General features: G+C 38.5%; 3 protein-coding genes across 3 annotated transcripts; all 3 read left to right on the top strand.

Moving 5' to 3' along the window:
- The first annotated feature begins 9,635 nt into the window (after nucleotides 1-9,635).
- Nucleotides 9,636-10,984, top strand: LOC143556688 (tetraspanin-8-like). The gene is made up of 2 exons (XM_077045953.1): nucleotides 9,636-10,370; nucleotides 10,462-10,984. Exons 1-2 carry the CDS (start codon nucleotides 9,870-9,872, stop codon nucleotides 10,762-10,764), a joined length of 804 nt encoding a protein of 267 aa, XP_076902068.1. The 5' UTR covers nucleotides 9,636-9,869; the 3' UTR covers nucleotides 10,765-10,984.
- A 1,370-nt stretch (nucleotides 10,985-12,354) lies between these two features.
- Nucleotides 12,355-13,222, top strand: LOC143556686 (putative calcium-binding protein CML16). The gene has a single exon (XM_077045952.1). It carries the CDS (start codon nucleotides 12,583-12,585, stop codon nucleotides 13,063-13,065), a length of 483 nt encoding a protein of 160 aa, XP_076902067.1. The 5' UTR covers nucleotides 12,355-12,582; the 3' UTR covers nucleotides 13,066-13,222.
- Nucleotides 13,223-19,691: 6,469 nt separating this feature from the next.
- LOC143556685 (protein Dr1 homolog) lies at nucleotides 19,692-21,811 on the top strand. The gene is made up of 6 exons (XM_077045951.1): nucleotides 19,692-20,014; nucleotides 20,092-20,154; nucleotides 20,957-21,046; nucleotides 21,139-21,233; nucleotides 21,314-21,382; nucleotides 21,480-21,811. The coding sequence occupies exons 2-6, from the start codon at nucleotides 20,100-20,102 to the stop codon at nucleotides 21,654-21,656; spliced, it is 486 nt and encodes a 161-aa protein (XP_076902066.1). The 5' UTR covers nucleotides 19,692-20,014; nucleotides 20,092-20,099; the 3' UTR covers nucleotides 21,657-21,811.
- The last annotated feature ends 49 nt before the right edge of the window (nucleotides 21,812-21,860 follow it).

Genomic DNA, 21,860 nt, shown 5'->3' with positions numbered 1-21,860 from the left:
AGCACTTTCATGCGCTTAATGAATCATGTATTGAAGCCATTCTTGGGTAAATTTGTTGTTGTTTACTTTGATGATATCCTCGTGTATAGCCGGACTGTGGATGAACTCCACACCCACCTGTCCCTATTGTTCAAAGTACTCGATCAAGAAAGGCTCTATGGGAACTTGGAAAAATGTGAATTTTTTACTAAACAAGTCACTTTTCTTGGCTATCTTGTTTCTGAACAGGGCATACAAGTTGATGAAAAGAAGATTCAAGCAATTCGCGACAGGCCGGTACCCCAATCGATTCAGCAAGTTCGAAGTTTCCATGGTCTTGCCTCTTTTTACCGGCGTTTCATCAAAAACTTTAGCACTATTGTAGCTCCAATGACTGAAGTAACTAAGTTTAAGCAGTTCACTTGGAATCCCCAAGCTCAACTAGCCTTTGAAGAACTTAAGAAACAATTATCTTGTACTCCAGTTTTGGCGCTGCCCTGTTTTAATGAGGTGTTTGAAGTTGAATGTGATGCATCCGGGGTCGGAATAGGGGCTGTTATGTCACAACTTGGCCGCCCGATTGCTTATTTTAGTGAAAAGCTCAATGATGCAAAAAGGCGATATTCGACATATGATAAAGAGTTGTATGCCATCATTAGAGCTTTGGATCATTGGCAACACTACTTGATTTCGAAAGAGTTTATTTTGCATTCAGACCATGAAGCGTTAAAGTACATTCAGGGTCAGCATAAATTGCAACCCCGACACGCTAAATGGGTGGAGTTCCTACAAGCATTTACGTTCACCATTAAACACAAATCTGGTCGGCTCAACAAAGAAGCTGATGCTCTCTCTCGCAGGTACTCTCTGGTCACATCTCTCCAACCGAAAATTCTAGGTTTTGACCTCTTGCCGAAAGAGTATCCTTCAGGTCCCGACTTTGGGGAGTTGTATGCAAGCTGTCAATCTCATGCCAAAGGTGATTATCATATTTTTAATGGGTTTCTGTTTAAAAGGCAGCAGCTTTGTGTCCCCCGCCATAGCATCAGGCTAATAATAATAAAGGAAGTTCATGAAGGAGGGTTAGCGGGTCACCTGGGTACTGACAAAACAGTTCACATCCTACACAGCCATTTCTTTTGGCCAAAGTTGAGTCGAGATGTCGTGCATTTCATCAAACGATGCCTACCGTGTCATCAAGCCAAAAGTCAATCTTCCCCACACGGGTTATACATGCCTCTGCCTGTCCCGGTTGCACCTTGGGAGGACGTTAGTCTTGATTTTGTTACTGGGCTACCACGCACTCGATGTCAAAAGGATTCGGTTATGGTGGTGGTGGATCGATTTTCTAAAATGGCCCATTTTATCGCATGCCATACCACCTATGATGCTGTCCAAATAGCCAATTTGTACTTCAAAGAAATAGTTTGTTTACATGGAGTGCCGAAGACAATGGTCAGTGATAGGGATGTTAAATTTCTTAGCCATTTTGGTTGACATTGTGGCGAAAACTGGGCACCTAGTTGAAATTTAGTACTTCGAGCCACCCTCAAACAGATGGGCAGACTGAAGTCACCAATCGTACCCTTGGTTCACTACTCCGAGCGCTCATTACTACTAACATGAAGCAGTGGGAAGAATTGTTGCCTAGGGCTGAGTTCGCTTATAACCGAGCCCCGAATAAAACAACAGGTGTCAGCCCTTTCATGACCCCACTCGATCTTGTCGTGCTTGATACGTCCACCAAATTCAGCCAAGAAGCCTGTGAGCTAGCAACTGATATCAAAACCATTCATCAGCGAATTCATGATAAAATCACCCGAAACAATGAACTTCTGAAGTACAAGCGTGACAATGGAATAAAACACATCCTTTTTAAACCGGGTGACCTTGTGTGGCTGCATTTTCCCTCGAAACGTCGTTCTAAATTAAGTCCCCGGTCGGATGGTCCGTTCAAGATTCTTGCTAAGGTCAATGATAATGCTTATAAAATTGACCTCCCGGGTGACTCAGGTGTTTCAGCAACTTTCAATGTCGCTGACCTCCAGCCATATTTTGATCCCGACGAACCCATTCCAAGTTTGAGGTCAAACTTTTTCAAAGGCGGAGAGGATGATAGGGAAGCACCGATCCATAACCCAGTGAACCCAAGCCCAAGTCGACTGGACACAAGCCCGTATCAGAAATGGATCACTTTAGCCCAGCTGGAATACCCAAGCACTTGATTGGCATCATCAGTTCATCCCCCACGTTTTGTTCCACAGCATGTTAATTTTATTGTTTTACTTTTCTTTTTTAGTTTTCCAGTGTTTTCTTTTTTTTAGAAGTTGTCAAGGTAGTTGTTTGAAAATTCCACAAGTGTAGGAAACGTGGGGTGGTCATGCTTTGTTAATTATTATTTTTTTATGGTTATGTACTGGAAGAATTGGAAATGAAAGCAGATTTGATTTTCCTAATTTTAATTCTCTATACTTAGAGGTTATTATTTCCATTGCTATTCTAATTTCTTGGCAGGAAGTTAGAAGGTGAACTTGGAAGGCTAATTCTAATTCTCGTGGTGTGACTGTATCGAGAATTCGAGTTAGAAATTCTGCCCAACGAAGCTCTCGGGTGGTGTGTCTGTATCTCGTAGAGACCGTTGTAATTCAGTGTTTTCAAGTAAAGGGTATTTCGATCCATTTAAGAAGCTCATAGCCATCATTAATATTTCTCTTTTTTTTCGCTCAACTTTATTTACGAACTTTGGTACATGAGACATTTCCTACAAAAGTTTCACATATATACTTGTTAGCCCCTCATTTTAGTCTCGTATAATTACTTTTCGACCCATTAAGTTTAGTAATGAAACATTTTCCCATTCAACTTACATTTTAACTTTTTGGTCCTTAATTTTGATAATGAAATATTTTCCACAAAACTTTTACCATAACAAATTAAACTGAGTGTGATGAGCCCATAAATTACTTTATGTTGGGTTGGTATTTTTATATGAATTATTTGATGAGACATATAATTGTAATACTTATATTAAAAAAAAACTTGGTGTTCTCATTTGTCATTAGTGATTCCTGTAAATATTTTTTTTTTGAATGACCAACTAAGTAACGCCGGGTACTCTGTATGCGGCCCCCATTGGCTAAAGGTAGCCCGAGCCGGCCACGAGTCCGGACGGACGGAGCCCCTAGGGTCCACCTATTAAGGGATTCCCCGGATAAAACCTGACTTCCACGCCCGCCAAACGGCACGACAGCGAGGGTCCGGTAAACCGAGTGAGATCAGGACTCAAACCCTGTCAACCTAGGGTCATCCCTCATATCTCCCATATAAATTGGTGATAGTGAGGTTTGAACCCCCTACCTCTCACTAGTAAAGTGAGTAATCAGGATTCTATTGTCATTTGAGGTTTTGAATAAAATTAATTAAAGTCTATAAATTGTTAATCCTTAGACCACCCACTACGGGGCTCCAATGGCTGACCTGGCGGACGCCGATGGGTGCGAAACACCGCGGTGGGGCGCGGTCCAACCAAGGGCGCCGAAGGTTGGGTGGTTCCAACGGCCGGCGTAGTTTTGAAATTTTGGTGGGTCTCTCCCCCCCTCCAACGTTCATAAACGGCTACTTTTTTTTAAAAAAAAAATAATTATTTTATTTATAAATACTAACCCATTTTATCATTTTTTACTCAAAAAATACCAAATTTCAATCAAATTTCACTAAAAAATCTCTCAACTCTATACCATGGACCCTTCTCACATTTCACAAGCTCGAGCTCAAACCCTAACCAAAACGCGAACACCAACCCAAACCCGTGGGATCCGGCTCAAAGGTGGAGGGCTAGTATGCTCGCAAACAACAATGACCCTACCAACCCTTTCTATGCCAACCAGCATCTACCCGCCATGCCTCCAAACGTACAACTGTTTCCCAACAATATGTTTTATCGAATGCCAATGTCGTTTATGCCTCCGCTACCCCAAACCCAAACACCCGAAACCCCAATACCCGAAACCCAAGTTCTCGAAACCCAAGTTCCAGAAACTGAAGTTCCTGAAACCTAAGTTCGTCGCAAACGAAGCCATAAAAGGAAGGTTGTTGTCGATCAAACACCAACCGAAATGTACGACGGGAAAAGTGGGAAGACGATGAAGAAGTGGCGTTGGCGCAAGCGTGGATCGACTCATCCGAAGACTCAGTCTCAGGTGACGGTAAACGCAGCGCGATATTTTGGGCAGAAATACGTGGAAAGTTCTTTGAGATAATGGGTCGAGGTCATTACGCGGGGATGATTTTGTGACAATCGCCAATTCCAGGTTAACCTCGTTAACTCAACTCCGTTAATTCAAACTTTAAGATCGTTGAATCTATAACGCATACTTCATTACATTTAAACTAGGGTTTAAATGACGCTTAACACTTACTACATGTGTAGTAGTCTTTCGGGATTTGCACCGAAACGCAAACGATCGAGGAATAAACGAAGCACACTAAAACACTAATGATGTGATAACTATGTGTTAGGATTATGTGTTATATCATTGTCATGATTATGTGTTATATTATTGTCATGATTATGTGCAAGTTAGGATAGAATGTTCTAGAAAAACAACACTTGAAAGTAGAAGGACTAGAGTGTAACTTGTTTGCTTATAAATATATCCTAAACTAAACCCTAACTTATTATTATTATCCTAAACCTAAATCCCGATCGGCTCTCTCTCCCTCTCTTGATCCACGGCTGCCGTCCACCACCACACACACATACACATCAAATCAAGAGATTAATCCAAGAACTAGGTGCTAGGAAGGTATACTTGATCATCTCTTACCTCTTTGATTGTTTAATTTGATGTTTGATGGGTTATGTGAAAACCCTAAATCGGCCGATTATTGCATGAATATGATTGTTAGGATTCTTGTTAGTTGGATAATAGATTAATAACTAGATTGATATTGATACATGATTGATTGTTGTTCTTGATTTGAATTAAAACACAAACCCTAATCTTGTATGTATGGTGTGATTGATATGCATGGATAGTAGTTATAGTGTCTAGAGGGTTATATGGATGCATGATAGTTCATAGGTTGTGATTATGTTGAGTTTTGATGTGAACAGATTCTGGACAGAATGTATATACGATGTTTAACTGACTGTAACGAAGTGTAAACGTGAAAATTGATTGAGATTGTGGGTACTGCAGTAAACTAGGTTGAGTCTAGTTTCTATGAAGTATAAATTCGTAATTTTTGGATAAGTGGAAGTATACTTTTATGATTTTACAAAAACGTGATGCAAAGCTGAGCTGTTAGACCTGCTGTTAGGTTATGTTGTAAATGTTATATCTCATGAACCACGAGACCAATTGGGTTGGTTCCACTTCTGGAAGTTGACTCACTGAGTTAGGAACCAAACCCAAGTGGTCTTGCAATTATTGGATTTTTCGTTTAACGGGAATTGCAAATAACATTCTGATGTGCATGAATCTGACTGATATAAGTTAGCTGTAATGTTTTGATCATTATGAACAATCTATATGGAATAAAAATAAGATAAAAGATGTTCTGGAAACCTAAGATATGTATGCTCCTGTGGTAATTTTTGGTAAATTAATTGAGACGTTATAATCGGTAAACTAGTGCAATCTTTCAAGTAGAAATTCTGTCATAACGAAACTAGCTGCTGAGTTGTATAGGAATGCATGAAATATGATAGTTTTTATATAATTGTTGTATTTTGACCAAAATACCCTTGCGGGGAATAGTTGCTAGTTGATTGCCATGAATTGACCAAATTGCCCTTATGGGGAATAATGGTTAGTTAGTCTTTGTTTGTTGACCAAAATGCCCATACGGGAATAATTGCTAATAAGTATGTTATTAATACGTGACACGAAAGTAATTGCTCACTCATGTATCGTATCACAATTTTACTTGTTTAAGTCACACACGATTCACAAACGAAACAGTAAACATGTTACGTGCATAGGTATTATGTGCCGAGTCTAGAGACTCGTTAAACATTCCGATACTTAGAAAATCTCTTTGTTATTTTAGAACGCTAGAGAGTTTTCTACGACGCGCATCACTCGGTGATCTAGATCGGATATTCTTCGCAAACAGTGAGTTCACTTACCCCACTCTTAAACTGTTTTCAAACGTTTTTCACTTGGGGGAGATAACATACTCCGATAAACATATTTTCTGAGATAAACGCATATGAAAGATTTTGTTATAAATTATATATCACTTGTAAAGGCTAAGCGGCATACATAACATTTGAAGTCCCACACATCGGACCGGTTAATATTTGGAATAGCGAGTCACTTTTGGGTAGTACTACTGGGTTTGACAAACCCCACCCGACGCTAAGCTCAACTGGAGGTTGAGTGGGTGTAAATTTTGGCTAACACTTACCATGGTCTGGAGGACCTGGTGACGGGCACTTGATAAACAGTCAGCTTCGGTCGCGAACCACTTAGCGATACTTGTTGTATAGATTAGCTACCTATCGATATATAATTTGACATAACACTATCTGGTAATGCAAAACACTTAAACGCTGTAACGTGGTTACACACTTAAACGCTGTAACGTGGTTACACACTTAAACGTCGTAACGGGGTTACGCAACATTTAAACGTCGTAACGAGGTTACGCAAAACGCTAAACGATTTATCTTATTTTACTTGTGAACTCACCAACCTTGTGTTGACACTTTTAGTATGTTATTCTCAGGTAGCCGAGGCGGGCGCGCGGTTTAGGAGCATGCATTAATGAAAACACTTTTATTCTGCAAACTTAATTTTAACAGTTACATTTGGTTTTAAGTCGTCCTGCGTGACGCAACTTTTGAATTAAGGTTTTATGCTTCCGCACTTACTTTCATTTAAACGTTTTTCTTTGGTTTGGTTATAACTAATGATTCCGATCCTGCCAGTTCACACCCTCTGACGGTAAAACTCCGTTAGTGGATTTTGAGGGTGTGACAGATTTCGTCTCTAACAAATGGAAGGCAATGGTTTTATAAATGAATCACTTCTCCACAATTCACACTCGCCTTACGAACAACAAACCAAGTGGCACGAACGACGCCGACCTTCTTAAGGCTATTTTGAAACAATACAAGGGCCTTCATGGTCACCACTTCGGCATGGGGATGTTTAAATTTGGAAGAAATGCACGAGCTCGTCAAAGTGGCATATGATCCCGACATCTTCACCGGGACCGTCCAAACGGTCAAAAACAACGTCTACTTCGGCCGATCAATCGCCGTCTCAAGCCGGGTCGGATGCTCGTTCTCAATTTAACTTAAACGAGATTGATCCCAATTTTGTTTTTGATGAACCGGATGAGTTGCCACGTCCGGTAGGAAGAGAAAGGGCCAAGGCGGCGGCTAGAGGTGGGGAATCTTCGTCTAGAACGACATCCACGGTGAGTTCCGACGTGAGCGCGCGGTTTGACAATTTGGAGCTTGCTCTTAAAGAGTTTCGCGAGGACAAAAAACACTCGAAAGAGGAACTCAAGATAATACACAAAGAAAGAAAAGCGATGCATGCGGAATACAAAGCCATGCATGAAGAAAGAAAGAAGGCTAAATCGGAGCGGCAACGAGAGAAGGACTTCAAGCTCCTCGCAAAGGATCTCTCGCATCTAGATCCGGCCACGCGGACGTTTTTGGAGAAAAAAAAGCAAGAATAATAGCAAAATACGCAAACGAGGACTCGGACGTCGAATGGTAGTTCTATTTATTTTCTATTTGTATGTTTTTTTGTATGTTTTTTAGTTTAATTAAGTTTGATTTTTATTATCTAGTTTAAAATAATTTGTATTTTATTATTAAAGTTTGTTGGTTTATTAAATTTTAAAAAAATTAAAAAAATTAAGGGGCTTCGAAGCCCCTCATCATAGAGGGAAATCGTTGGGGTGGGGCTTTGAAGCCCTCAGTGCCCACGTGGCGCTGACGTGACATTGGGAATGGGCTTCGAAGCCCCCTCACCATTGAGAATGTTCTTATTAACTTTTTGAGTATTGTTGTTTGTGGTTGGTAGTGATAAAGCGTGTATAGTGGTTTAGTTTTTGATACAGTCACCAATGTTATAGACGATTATTAATCAACAACTGTTTTCATTGTCACGTTTGGACGTCGTTTGAGTCTTTGGTTATGGTTTGACCAATGTTTTAAAAACCGGTTATACTTTTACCGGATTAGATTTAAAAATGGTACAACCGGTTGAACCGGGTTATATCGGGAGGTTCAACCGTTTGAATAGTTTACCTTATAATTTTCTATAAATATAACTTTAATCCAACAATAACCCAAAACTAAATGATTTCATAACAAAAAATAATCCAAAAGTTAATTTATATTAAAAAATGATGCTAAAACACTCAATTTTTTAAAAATAGTCTTAAAATTTACACGTTTGAAATTGTTGGGTTAAAATTAATTTTGAAAAAATGTGGGCTGCAAATATCAAAAAATTCTTAGACTTAAAACCGGTTTACCGGTAAAAACCAGTATTTTAGACAAAAATCACCGGTACGATGTTCTAGCAAACCGACCAAAAATACCAGACTCAAAATACCGGCCTGTTGTCCGAAATCCGATTTAACCGGTTCAACCGGCCGGTTTAAACCGGTTTTTAAAACAATGGGTTTGACACCCCTTGCCGCAACATGGGAGTCAAAATGCTAGTTGATAATAAATTGTAATATAATTACGTGTTAAGGTATTTTGTTTAATTATAATTATTTCGCATGTAACTATTTGTTGCTTTATTATTATAAATTATAATTGACTATATTTTATTGAAAAATCACGTAAGACTATATGTGTGGTGAGGGATTACATTATAGGTGTAGTGGTGTGTGTATTATTTCCAAACAATGGTAGGCGACAGATACCTCCCCCCCCCTTTTTTCCAATCGCCCCTCTTATTGCCCGAGAGGGGGGGAGGGGTTCCAATTAAAATCGTCTCTTTGTCGTCCTTTTACTCGGCCAGTACACATTGCCTAATAGACGAGTCTCAAGCTAGTAATTTAATAAAATCATGTTTAAAGAAAAAGAAAAACTTTAAGAGACAACATCATATAACTCGATTTACAAGATTATATGATCAATATGATTATGTGTAGTAGGGAGGGACTTCAAATTTGAATGGATAAGTGTCATGTGGAGCTCACGTGGCAAATTAGGGACTTTTGTTATAAATTTGTAGTGGTGTTGTATCTTAATATATATATATATATATATATATATATATATATATATATATATATTTATATATATCTCACACAAATACTAATATAATACTATTAAAACCGAAACCCATCAAGACGACAAATGCATGCCCCCCTCCCCCATTTCACCTATTTGTAGCGCAGGGGGCGATGTTTCCCCTCTTGTCCCCCCTTCTCATGCCCGGTTCCAAACAAACATCCGGATTCTATATTAAATATTCGAAGACTATTCTAGTTAGAATTTTGTAATGGTTGAATAAAATAAAACTATTTAATTATTAAAATTCGTTGATATTTAGATCTTACTTGAGAATATTATAAGTATTTAGTTTAATTGAATACATTCCATATTATATATATCAATCCAAATAAATATTTCTAAAATTCGAAATAACATTAATAAAACGAAAAACAAAAAAACAAAAATCGTCAACAAAACCAAACTCAAACTACCAGAGAACATGCCACAAAATCTAGCACCCACGTCCTCGACAACCTATAACCGTAATGGCAGTTTCGTACTTATTCCTCGACAACCCACGCATGTTTTCTCCAACCGTTTTCCATCCTCGTACAAATAAACCAAACATATCCCATGTTTTCCCATTTCTTCACTCCCAAACTCTAGTTTCCTTTCACTTCTACCACAAATGGCTAAAACAAGCAACGTGTTAACCACCGTCCTTAACGTCTTAACCTTACTCCTAGGACTCGTCCTAATCATAGCCGGCATTTGGACATCCGTCCACCCGGACAGTGCCACCTTATGCGAGAAAACATTCGCTAAACCCTACATTTTCACCGGGATATTCCTCGTAGCACTCGCGGTTATTGGTATCGCTGGCGCGTTCTTCCGAATCAACTCCATGTTATACATTTACTCCGCGGTTCTGCTCATCATGATTATTGGGTTGCTCGCGTACGCGATATTTGCACTTGTTGTTACAAATAAACGTATTAGCAAGGCGGTGTCGAACCGTGGGTATAAAGAGTACCGGTTTAGGGATTATTCTAAGTGGCTTCAGAAACATGTTGTGACCGATAAAAATTGGGCTAATATCAAGAGTTGTTTAATCGATTCGCGCGTTTGCTTGGCACTCGCTGCCAAGACGTCGAAGGACTTCTACCGGACTTATTTGACTCCAATAGAGGTATCATAAATTCATAATCATAATATTAATGTAACATATATGTATTTTGTAACTATTTTATTTAATGTTTATGTATTTTGTGGGAATGCAGTCTGGTTGTTGTAAACCACCGGGGAATTGTAAGTATTTGTTTGTGAACTCGACGTATTGGGTGCCACCGAAGACGGGTCCGGCTTCGGATGATTCGGATTGCAAGAGTTGGAATAATGACCAGAAGAAGTTGTGCTATGATTGTGGGTCTTGCCAGGTTGGAGTGTTGAGTAACATGAGGCATTTGTGGAGGAAGTTTGCGATGCTTAACTTTAGTATTATTGTGTTTGTTATCGTTATCTACTCCATAAGTTGCTGTGCTATTAAGAACAATGAGGACATCCCGCAACCGTGTCACATCTGAAGTATGTCTTAAGTTTATGTGTTTTGGTTAGTTTGTTTGTGTTTGAAGTTTGAACTCATGTTTGGATTTATGTCTTTTGCTTGCTTGTTTATGTTTGAACTTGTGTTCTAGAGTTATGTCATTTGCTGGTTTATTTATGTTTTTAAGTATTGTACTAGATGTTTCATGTTTGGTTTGTTGGATTGGATCGTTCTGTTTTATAAGCATGTGACTTTGGTATTTCGTAGTGCTATAACTAATGTATTGAGCCCTTTTAATTAATTTGCTTGCATGTTTCTAACAACCCTTTTTTTAAGATTTTTAACCCAATATAAAACAAGATATAAGTCAAAAAAAATTTAACATTGTACATTGAGCTCGATCAAAATATGTTTTATCAATTCAAAGTCAGTTTTTTAAATAAATTGGAAGTTTGGAACCAAAATATTTCACCAATTTGCTACTTAATTTATCAGTTACCCTTTTTACCATTGTTTACCAATTCAAAGTCAGTTTTTTAAATAAGTTGGAAGTTTGGAACAAAAATTATTTCACCAATTTGCTACTTAATTTATCAATTTAAGCCATATGACACATCATTTTAATCAAAATGATGATTTTCTTTTACTTTTGTTTGAAATAAAAGAGAAGTAAAGTTTTAAGTAAATTGTACAGGCTGTCCTTTGGATTTCATAAACTTAAGGTTTTTATCCATAGCCTTTAATTTAAGATTTGATGCTCATATATTAGTTTAGGCTTGGGATATACAAACACCGGAAAGGTTATTCAAACACCATGAAAGCCTATACGAGTATGGTCAATATGGCTCGTATAGGGTAAAGGCAAGTCATTTTTGGTTAGGAGTGTTAGGTTTTATTCCTTTATACCGTATAAAGCTATACGACTCGTATATGTGTTTTTTTTTTAACTTTAAGATTACTTTAAAATTACAAAATATTAAATTATAAAACAGAAACACGTATTTTATTAATAAATATTTATCTCCATACATAACAACCTATGAACAACATGAGCAACATCGGAAAGGATACAACAACATCGGTATGTATCGACTTGATCGACACTGGACTAAAATTGAAAGTGGATAAGAACTATAATGTAATTTCTCGATACCCGATTGCGTTACCGGCATCAAACATTTGCCTCCAAGGAGTGTCTTACAAAGAAACTTTTGGTATAATCTTACAAAGCAACTTTTAGTATAATCTTACAAAGCAATACACAAATCTTACATGGTTAGAGCAAGAAAAGCTAATACCTTATCTATACGGGTCACATACCATCTATACAACTCGTATAGACCAGAAAATAATTATAAATATCTGTTCAAAGTACAAGCTGACATGTTGTCTATATGAGTCGTATAGACCATGTACGGCTCGTATAGGTCAGCCGAGTTAAGTGGGCTATACGAGCTAGAAAATCTATACGGCTCGTATAGATTGCAAAGACTACCACACTGTCAACTCTGTACGTATGTCAATAAGTTAAGACTATCTGACTCGTATAGGTCCTATACAAGCTATATAGCCTATATGGACTTATTTACACACCAAGAAGTTGATGTTGGAATATAACCACACATTAGTTTATTTTCTCTATCTTCTAAAGTTTTTATAACCTATCTATTTACTTATTTAGTCACAGCTTATTGTACGGTGACCATCTACCGCATATATCTCCATGAATACATGCATGCCTCCTACGTTATTCCCTTTACCACCCAAAACAACCACCACCCTCCGCCCTCTATCGCCGCCAGCCACCCGTTCTCACAACATTTTCAACGTAAACCGCTAAGAGATCGACCTAACCATCATGTCACGGCTGCCCGAGGACCAATTAAAACAACTCCGTGACATCTTCACCCGATTCGACCTAGACAAAGACGGGTCCCTCACCCACCTAGAGGTAGCGGCCCTCCTCCGCTCGCTCGGCCTCAAACCCTCGGGCGAACAGATTCATAAACTCTTCAACAACATGGATTCGGATGGGAGCGGGACCATGGAGTTTGTGGAATTGGTGAATTGTATGTCATCTCAAATGACGTCCGATGACATTTTAATTAATCAAAGCCAGCTTTTAGAGATTTTTAAAACGTTTGATAGGGACGGAAGCGGGTTCACTACGCCGTCCGAGTTAGCCAAATCCATGACCAAAATGGGTCAGCCGTTGTCGTACCGTGAGCTTACTGAAATGGTTAGAGCCGCGGATACGGATGGGGATGGTGTGATTAGTTTTAAAAAGTTTCAAGGAATAATGGCTAGATCAGCAGCCGAATCACTTGGGTTCTCTTTGTAATGAATTTGATTAATGTTAAGGGTTGTTATTGTTAATGCATAAGTTAAGTTTGTATATGTTTTCTTGTTAATCATTAGACATTTAGGAGTTCTAAACATGTTATATCGTAAATTTGCAATTTTATGATTTTGATTAGCTAATACGAAACTATGCCTTAGATTTGTAAGCTCCCGTGTTCGGCTGTGTCTGAAGTTAGAGGTGGTTGGTGTTGTTTGTTTTTGAAGACAAAAATTGTCTACAATCTGATTTCATCTGAATTCATGTCTGTAACTGAATATGTGGTCTGAAGGTATGCAATCTGAAAATATAATATTGTTTGTTTTATAAATTGGATATAGTCTGCATAAACTGAAAATTAGTCATCTGTCATATATATCACAGTAGATAGAAGTCATTTAACGTCTGTAAACTGATAAAATGATTGTTGGTGGTGTACGAACTATGGAAGTGAGTGGTGGTATACGAACTATGGAAGTGGGTGGTGGTAGGCGGCGAACGGTGCTGGTGGACAGTGGGTGGTGGTGATTAACGGTTGCGGTGGGTGGTAGACGGTGATGGTGGCCGACAGTGGGTAATGGTGGGTGGTGGTGGCGGGTGGTTGTGGCGGCAGGTGGTGGATGGTGGTGGCGGTGGATGGAGGGTGGTGGTGGTGGCGGACGGTGGTGGTGGTGGCGGACGGTGGTGGTGTAACATCCCGTTTTTCGGGTTTCGGTAATAAATGAAAGTATGGGTTATTAAGAGTTGGGCTAGTGTTGGGTTAAATGGATATGGGTTATGGACTTGGGTATGAAAGAAAGAAGGAAAGACCATGGGCTTAAGCCCATGATCCCTAAATATATAAACCATAATCGCCATTAATTCCCTCATTTCACACATATTCCATACACCACCAAAACACACACTTAAGCTCTCTCTCTCTCTAGTCTCTCTCTAGCCGAAAAATAGAAGAGAAAACCGATCCCGACCCAAGGTATGATAGTATTATGTTGTATGAGCTTAAATCCGTTAGATATGGTCACGAAACGACGAGCCGACATCGTTAAACCGTTTAAGTCACGAGATCCGGGTGGAATCGGGTATAAACCGAACCTAAGATGAGCTTAGGGGTCACCCTAGCTCAGATCTGGATCGAACGGGATGAAAAACGGTGAAAAACGAGTTAAAACTCGTTTTTCCGACGAATCCGCGGTTTTCCGGCGGCGGCGCCAGAAAAGTTAATACGAGGTTGTCAGGGAATGTTCTGACATTCCCTGACCTAACCCTAGTTCGCTAAGGGTAACTAGCGAATTAGAAGTAATTAGCTAAGCTGATTCGTCTGTGGGAATGTAACGAATTAGCTTCAGTTCGTTAGGGGAAAAGATAGCGAATTACCCTTGATTCGCTATAGTTAAAAGATAACGAATTAGCCCCAATCCGTATAGTCATTCGTTAAAGGAGATAACGAATTAGAAGCTCCAGTTCGCTACTTGGACTGGTTCGCTGTATGGACTGATTCGTTAGAGGGTCCAGTTCGTTACCATGACCAGTTCGTTAAGAGAAATGTAACGAATTAGAAGTTTAACAGAATGACAGAATAGTCCCTGGACTTAGAAAAGAATGATATAATTACAACGAAGCCTTTGGACTTTAAGTAGCAAATTATTTAATGGTTCAAAACCCTAATGGAAAATGTGTTAAGACAGTTAATGAAAATAAAATTTTTCATTGGACCCCACTAGGGGCTGCCGCCCCTAGAACCCCGCTGCCAGGGGCGCTGCCCCGGACCCCCGTTCGTTGAGGGTAATAATTAAACTAGAAAGACGATTTGCGTAGTGATAGTTTATTGATGCGTATAATTATTATACAGTTAGTCGTGCACGGCTCAAGAAGGGAATAACTATAAACGGTGAACGCAACCGCATTGAGGTGAGTTTCTAGCCCCACTTCCTTGTTATGTTTTCTGGGCTGTGTGCATACTCGATGTGATAGTGAATACACTTACCTTAGGTGGTAAGTGTATGCCTTGTATGATTTATGTATGACGATTGCTTGATGGTGCGGGAACGATCTTCGGATATTGCATGTGCCGTCAAGTGTTTGTTAAAAGTATGATTGATATGTATGTTGTATGAAAGACGTATGTATGAATATGTATGATGTATGAACACTATATGTATGAAATGTTGATGGTACGTGAACGCTCTTCGGAGATTGCACATATCATCAAGGAAAGTATGTAAATGATAGGTATGTTATAGTAGCGAGAATGTAGGGAACCGACCCTAATAATGTCTGCGAATGAAGGGAACCGACCCTAATAGTATCGGTGAATGTAGAGAACCGACCCTAATAGTATCGGCGAACGTAGGGAACCGACCTTAATAATATCGGCGAACGTAGGGAACCGACCCTAATAATATCGGCGAAGGTTATAGGGCGGAATGCTCTTTAAAACGTATATGTATGAATGAAAGTACGTAAGTAAGTACGAAAGAAATAATGAAAGTACGTATGTAAGTAAGTGTGTAAGAAGATATGAATGTATGTACCTCCGGGTGCATATGCTAGTATGTGAATGTATTGTATGTTGTATGATTAACTAGAACTCACTCAGCGTAGCTGACTTTTAGTATGCACGCAGGCTAATAGACTGAGGCAGTTGGCTTGAGGAAGACACATGGCAGGATCCGAAAGGCTGGCATCTGGAGATTGTCGTGATGTTTGAAATGCTATGTTTTATGTTATGTTTTTGAAAGACACGTTGTGGATGTTGTAATGACTGGTTGACTTTTATATTATTCCGCGAAAGTTTTTATTAACTCTGATATTTAGAACCGCGTTTATGAGTAAATCCAACACTAAAGTAGGGCTACCTGTAACGGGGCCTTACAAGTGGACGGTGGTTGTGGCCGACGAGGGTGGTGGTGGGTGGTGGACGGTGGGTGGTGGCGGACGAGGGTGGTGGTGGGTGGTGGTGGCGGCGGACGGTGGGTGGTGGTGGACGGTGGTGGTGGCGGCGGACAGTGGGTGGTGGTAGTGAGTGGTGTTTGACATTGGGTTTTGGTAGGATGCTAAGAAATGTAAAGAAGTTTGAAAAAGTGTGAAGATGGTGGATATTAACTTATTTTTTAATAATATAAAAGTAGTTTTTAGATATTTTTTATTTTTTAAAACAAACTGTCTTCAGAGTCTTATGTCTGCGCGTCCGCAGACATAAATCTCTTGCAGATGTTTGAAGCAAAAACAAACACACAACCTGTGTATCGATAAAGTATAAAAAACATATGATTTAAAATGACACATGTTATTATGATTTTAACTTATTTAATATTCATCTTGCAACTTGCGAGTTAGGTAGATCTTATAATCGTGAAGTTCATTATAACTAGCTACAAAATCTCAAAAAAATGCGTATTTTATGAACAAGTTTACAAGCATTGTAAAATCTATACCATCAAGCAAACGATTCATCAAAATCATATCAATAAACTAGACCGAAGAACCCTTGTAACAATAAAAAATAATAAATATCTTTTCAATAAATAATAAGTTAGTAAGAAAAATCAACAAAGTTATATGTTGAATAAGTTTGTAGGGATAAAATAAAAAAATTAAAGAGAGAGAGAATAATGACATTTGAACTTTCATGGCAATAGTGGTATGTTGATGCCGTTAACTTGTTGCACTCGTGTAAGAATTTATGATTTACTGATTTGCTTGCAAGGTAGCAGTTGGAGGTACATAAAAGAGTTTAAAACTATACACGATTTGGTGTGAAGGTTTATTAGGGTTGCGGTTTTAAAAAGTTGTGTATTTTTGCTTGCTTTATCTCGTAAGAATTTATTATCCCGCGTTCACGTTTAAATTCTTTTTTTTCATAAATGGATATGGAACCAATGCGCACATTAATGAGTATTTTCTTAGAATATTGTTTACGAGGAGGTTTTCGTCCCCATCTAAGACGACTTGTTGGTCTTAAAACGCGTGAGCTAATTAAGCCAGATGAGAAATACAGTGTAACATAGAATTCTCCATTAACGGGAGCAGCATCTGTCATGTTAGACAAAAACCAACCCTACCAGAGGCAACATCTCATTATAGTCAAGCAAGAAATGGAGAAATTACCCGACCGCGACCAACCTCTCACTATCATCAATTCAAAAAATTTAGAAATCATTCCTACAGTCCTTAGTTCTCAATATGATGATAGAACACACAGATTAAACCAAGACACTCATTCACAAAAATCTCATTGTTATTCCTATTTAAAGGAATTTTCAATACTCTCATATTTCACTTATTGAACAATAACACTCTCAACTAAGGATTTGTTTCCCATCACTTTTAACTTTTAGCTTATTTTTTTATATCACTCCCGAACTTAGGAGACCCTAACTCTGTTAGTTTTTTTTTACTGACGGAACATGTTTTTGCTGATGTGACATGCTATGTGGAAAATACCTTATTTACAAAAAAGAAAACCTAACAACATATACTATATATATATATATGTATATATACACACACACACACAGTGGCGGATCCAGAAAATTTTCTCACAGGGGTCGAGAATTTTTATGGTCGGTACTAATACAACTGTCGGGTCGAATCGGGTTGGGTCGAATCGGGTCGAGTCGGGTCATATATATAAAAAAAGATTACCAAACAAAATATTAGATAACAAATATATTAAAGTTGTTCTCTACGAGTTTTCATTTTTTGAAATCTAACCATTACATCATCTACTTTAACATTGACAAACAAGTATTTCTCAATATAACAAATACAACTGTCGCTTAAAATTTTCATCACCCATTCGATTACGCAAATCGGACTTCACATACTTCATCGCCGAAAAGAATCTTTCAACGGTTGCGGTTGCAACAGGTAATACGAGAGCTAACTTTAATAAACGATACACCAATGCAAAGGAATGGCGTTTCTTTGTTTGAACCATCAATTGAACAAGGCTTGCTAAACCATTCAAGTTTTTAAATCGTTTATCTCCTTTTAAATTATCGATGTATGTCGCGAGTTCAACCGGGAGTCTTCTTTTATCACTTTCATCAAAATCATACGGGTACAACTCGACTAATCGTAAAATTTTTGGAATTGAAAATGCCCGAAAATTATCACAATGAGTCAAACAACTCAACAAAACAAGTAAGTCGGATGTTACCTCGTTAAAACGGTCCCCAAACTCTTGGATTTGCAAATCTAGAACCGCATTGAAGCAATCAAACTCATCATAGTGGCGATTTTTCATGTTTGTTTTTATTTTCTTGGTGTTAGTATGTTAATGTAGTCATCATCGATCGAAAGGACGAAGTGAGGCAGCAGAGGCAGTCAAAAAATAAATTTTAGAAGTTAGAACTGGATTTGGGCTAAAAATTGAGTAGGGTTTGAATTGGGTTTTGGGCTTAAAAGTTGGATTAGATATTGGACTAATGGACTTGTTAATATTAAAGTCAAATTTAATTGAAAAATTGTTTATATAATGTTTATATAATTATATGAATAAAATTGTCATTGTATTTTTTGTTTGGGTTAGTCTCAAAATCTCATGGGGATCGTCTTAAAATTATATAGGGGTCGGTACCAAAATTTTACAGGGGTCGGTCGGGAATTTTTCGGTATATTAACACTAAAAAAAAAATTTCACAGGGGACGGGGGACACCCCTCCTTTGTAAGTGGCTACTGGCTACGCCCCTGCACACACATAGAGAGAGAGAGAGACACCACCATCTACACCATAGCACCACCACCACAGACCTCCACCACTTCCAGCCTATATCGCCACCTTCACCACCATCGCCAACCTCATTACCTTCACCACCAGCAGCCTCCACCGCATCTATCACTGTCGATCAAAATCCCAAACTCAAATGAGGTAGTTGTTGGTCAAAATCCCAAACTCAAATTTGGTTGTCGCCGCCTTCGCTTTAATCCGTCGAGTTCCGCCATTAAAAATAGAGCAACAATTCAAGGTAATCCTTTGCTCGCCGGAAAACGAGTTGCATGTTTCCGGTGAGCACCATATCCATCATTCACCGCCCATCTCCACAACAACCACAACCCCCACACTCCGCCACCACCAGTGTCTCAGCCAACCACCATCCGGAATTGTCTGCTTGCCGGAGAAACAAGTTGCAAGTTTCCGGCGAGCATCATCTTCATCATCTCTCAACCGATGCACAATCTCCATGATCTCCATCGTCTTTCTACACCTCCGCACTATCTTCATTGTCAGAAAGGCGAGGTAACGTGAAAAATCAAATTCGCCGAAAAAACGGGGTCACCGGAAGTGAAGGTTGTTGAGGTTTTATATTGAAGAAAGGAGATGATGTGGGACCCACAATCTACTTTTTATTAATATAAAATTCCATGTTATCAAGAAAACTAACAGAATTATAATTCGTTAAGTTCAAGAGTGTCAGAAACAAATCGTCAATTATAAATATTATCATTAAATAAGTGAAACTGAGAGTATTAAAAACCAATATTTTTTACAAAATAATTTTCAAAAGTCCATTTTTCATTTTACCCAAAGAACCCGAGTCCAGTTGGGTTAATGAGCACCACAGGATCCAGTCACACACCAATCCTTAAATCTCTCACTCTCACTCTCACCGATCATCAACCACCACTTGTTGATTGATTAACATTAACCACATCCCAATAATCCCATTAATTAATCAAACTTATTATAAAAAAAAAACCCAAAACAAAATGACTCACACCCACTCTCACGCGCCCTCTCCCACCTCACATCTCTCCTGGACCCCACTCCACGCGCCACGAATCATTCCCACCACGCGCCCGGAGAATTTAGCCCTAATCGCCTGTAACCACACCCTATCTCTATATCGTGCACCATCACCACCATGCTTCATCCGATCCACGTCGTTAGATTCCAATTCGATCCGGAATTAGTCGTTGCTGTGTGATTCAGCGTTTGTTGTATTCTCGGTGAGTTTTTGGATGCCTAATTGATGAAATTTGACTCAGATCTGATGAATTTGTACGGATTTTTGTTGAATTCGTAGAGGTTAAGATGGATCCGATGGATATTGTTGGTAAGACGAAGGAGGATGCTTCGTTACCCAAAGGTTTGTTTAATTTTTATTAATATTATTTGTGTTTGATGCGTTTGAATGCAATTTTAGTTTTTAGATGCTTTTGCAGTGTTATTTTTAAATTAATAATTGTTTATGTGGTTAATAGATTTGATGAATTCATTTTATTCTAATGATTTTAGTACTTTAATTTTGTTTAACAACTTTTTGTGCTAGATCTTATTGTCAGAACTGGTATCAATCGTAGGCTGTTCGTTAGGGATGAGCGTTTTCGGTAGTTTGCGATATCGGTACAGTGCCGGTATGGTTTGGTTATTTCCCGAATTTTGGACGAAATACCGTAACGTACGGGTACCGAACCGAACATTTCGGGACCGGTACCGGTACCAAATATTTCAAATTTTTGGGATCAGGATTTTCGGGATCGGTACAGGTACCATCTGCATCGGAAGCCGGCGCCTCCTCGTTTTCTCCTTCATACGCCGTACCCAAAACGATAACGGCGCCAATCTGCAAAAACGATACCACGTCAGCCGGCCACGTCCCCATAACGCCGCCTACCTTCCTCCCTTCCACAACGAATGGCCTTATTTTTTTTATTTTATGATGATGAACAAATATGTTTTAATATTTGCAAAATTGCAAACATATTTTTTGTATATCTGATATCAGCTTGAGAGAAAACGTCTCATTAAGTATTTTGAATTATAGATCTAATTGTTGTTTGTTTTTGAGGATAGGTTGGAACTATTCTATATTTGTTGGCTTGAATTTTGTTTATATAAAGATTACTAATTAGTAGTTCTAGCTAATGAAAGTTTTTATTTTTATGCAGCTACAATGACTAAAATAATTAAGGAGATGTTGCCTCCAGACGTTCGTGTTGCACGAGATACTCAAGATCTTTTGATCGAGTGTTGTGTAGGTTAGATCTTTGATATACCATAAATGTTTTAAACCATATCTGGAAACATAATTGTTTAAAACTCATAAGTTTCTTTATTTTCTCTATTGCAGAGTTTATTAATCTTGTTTCATCAGAATCAAACGAAGTCTGTAGTAGAGAAGATAAGAGAACAATCGCACCCGAACATGTTCTCAAGGCATTAGAGGTTTATTAATTGTTATTTGTTAATTACTTTTTTGATATTGATAACTGTATTTGTTATAACTAATTTATATGTTGTTTCAGGTTCTTGGTTTTGGTGAATACTTAGAAGATGTTTATGCTGCATACGAACAACACAAAGTTGAAACCGCGGTAATCATTTATTCCTTGTTAAGTTCTATATTTAATTATTTATGATTTTGTCACTTTATTTATATTGATGCTAACTTTAACTTAAATGATCAAACAGGACACCGTTAAAGGTGGAAAGTGCACAAATGGAGCTGAGATGACGGAAGAAGAAGCATTAGCCGAGCAGCAGAGGATGTTTGCAGAAGCACGTGCTAGAATGAACGGTATGGCAACCGCGACTGCAACTGCAACCGCCCCTAAACCGCCTGATGCTGAACCGAGTTTGAACTGCTAACTTTTAGAGCCCTTTTAAGCTATAAATTTAGGCAAGATTTCTTACCTACCTTATCCTGTACAAAGTCCATTTGGTTTAGTTAACTGTTATCTGTTCTAGTGTTGATGTAATGTGTGCTCTTAGTTTATGTCTATGTGCTTGCTGATTAGTGATTAGTAACGGTTAGTTAAGGTCAATGCCAAAGTCAAAGCTGCATCTTATTTG

Source organism: Bidens hawaiensis, unplaced genomic scaffold, assembly GCF_021521415.1.
Source record: "Bidens hawaiensis isolate Kalapana, Puna unplaced genomic scaffold, B.hawaiensis_p1.1 tig00018669_1, whole genome shotgun sequence".
NCBI classification, from domain to species: domain Eukaryota; kingdom Viridiplantae; phylum Streptophyta; class Magnoliopsida; order Asterales; family Asteraceae; genus Bidens; species Bidens hawaiensis.
The sequence above is the reverse complement of the archived record's forward strand: the minus strand, read 5'-3'. Positions and strand labels throughout refer to the sequence as shown.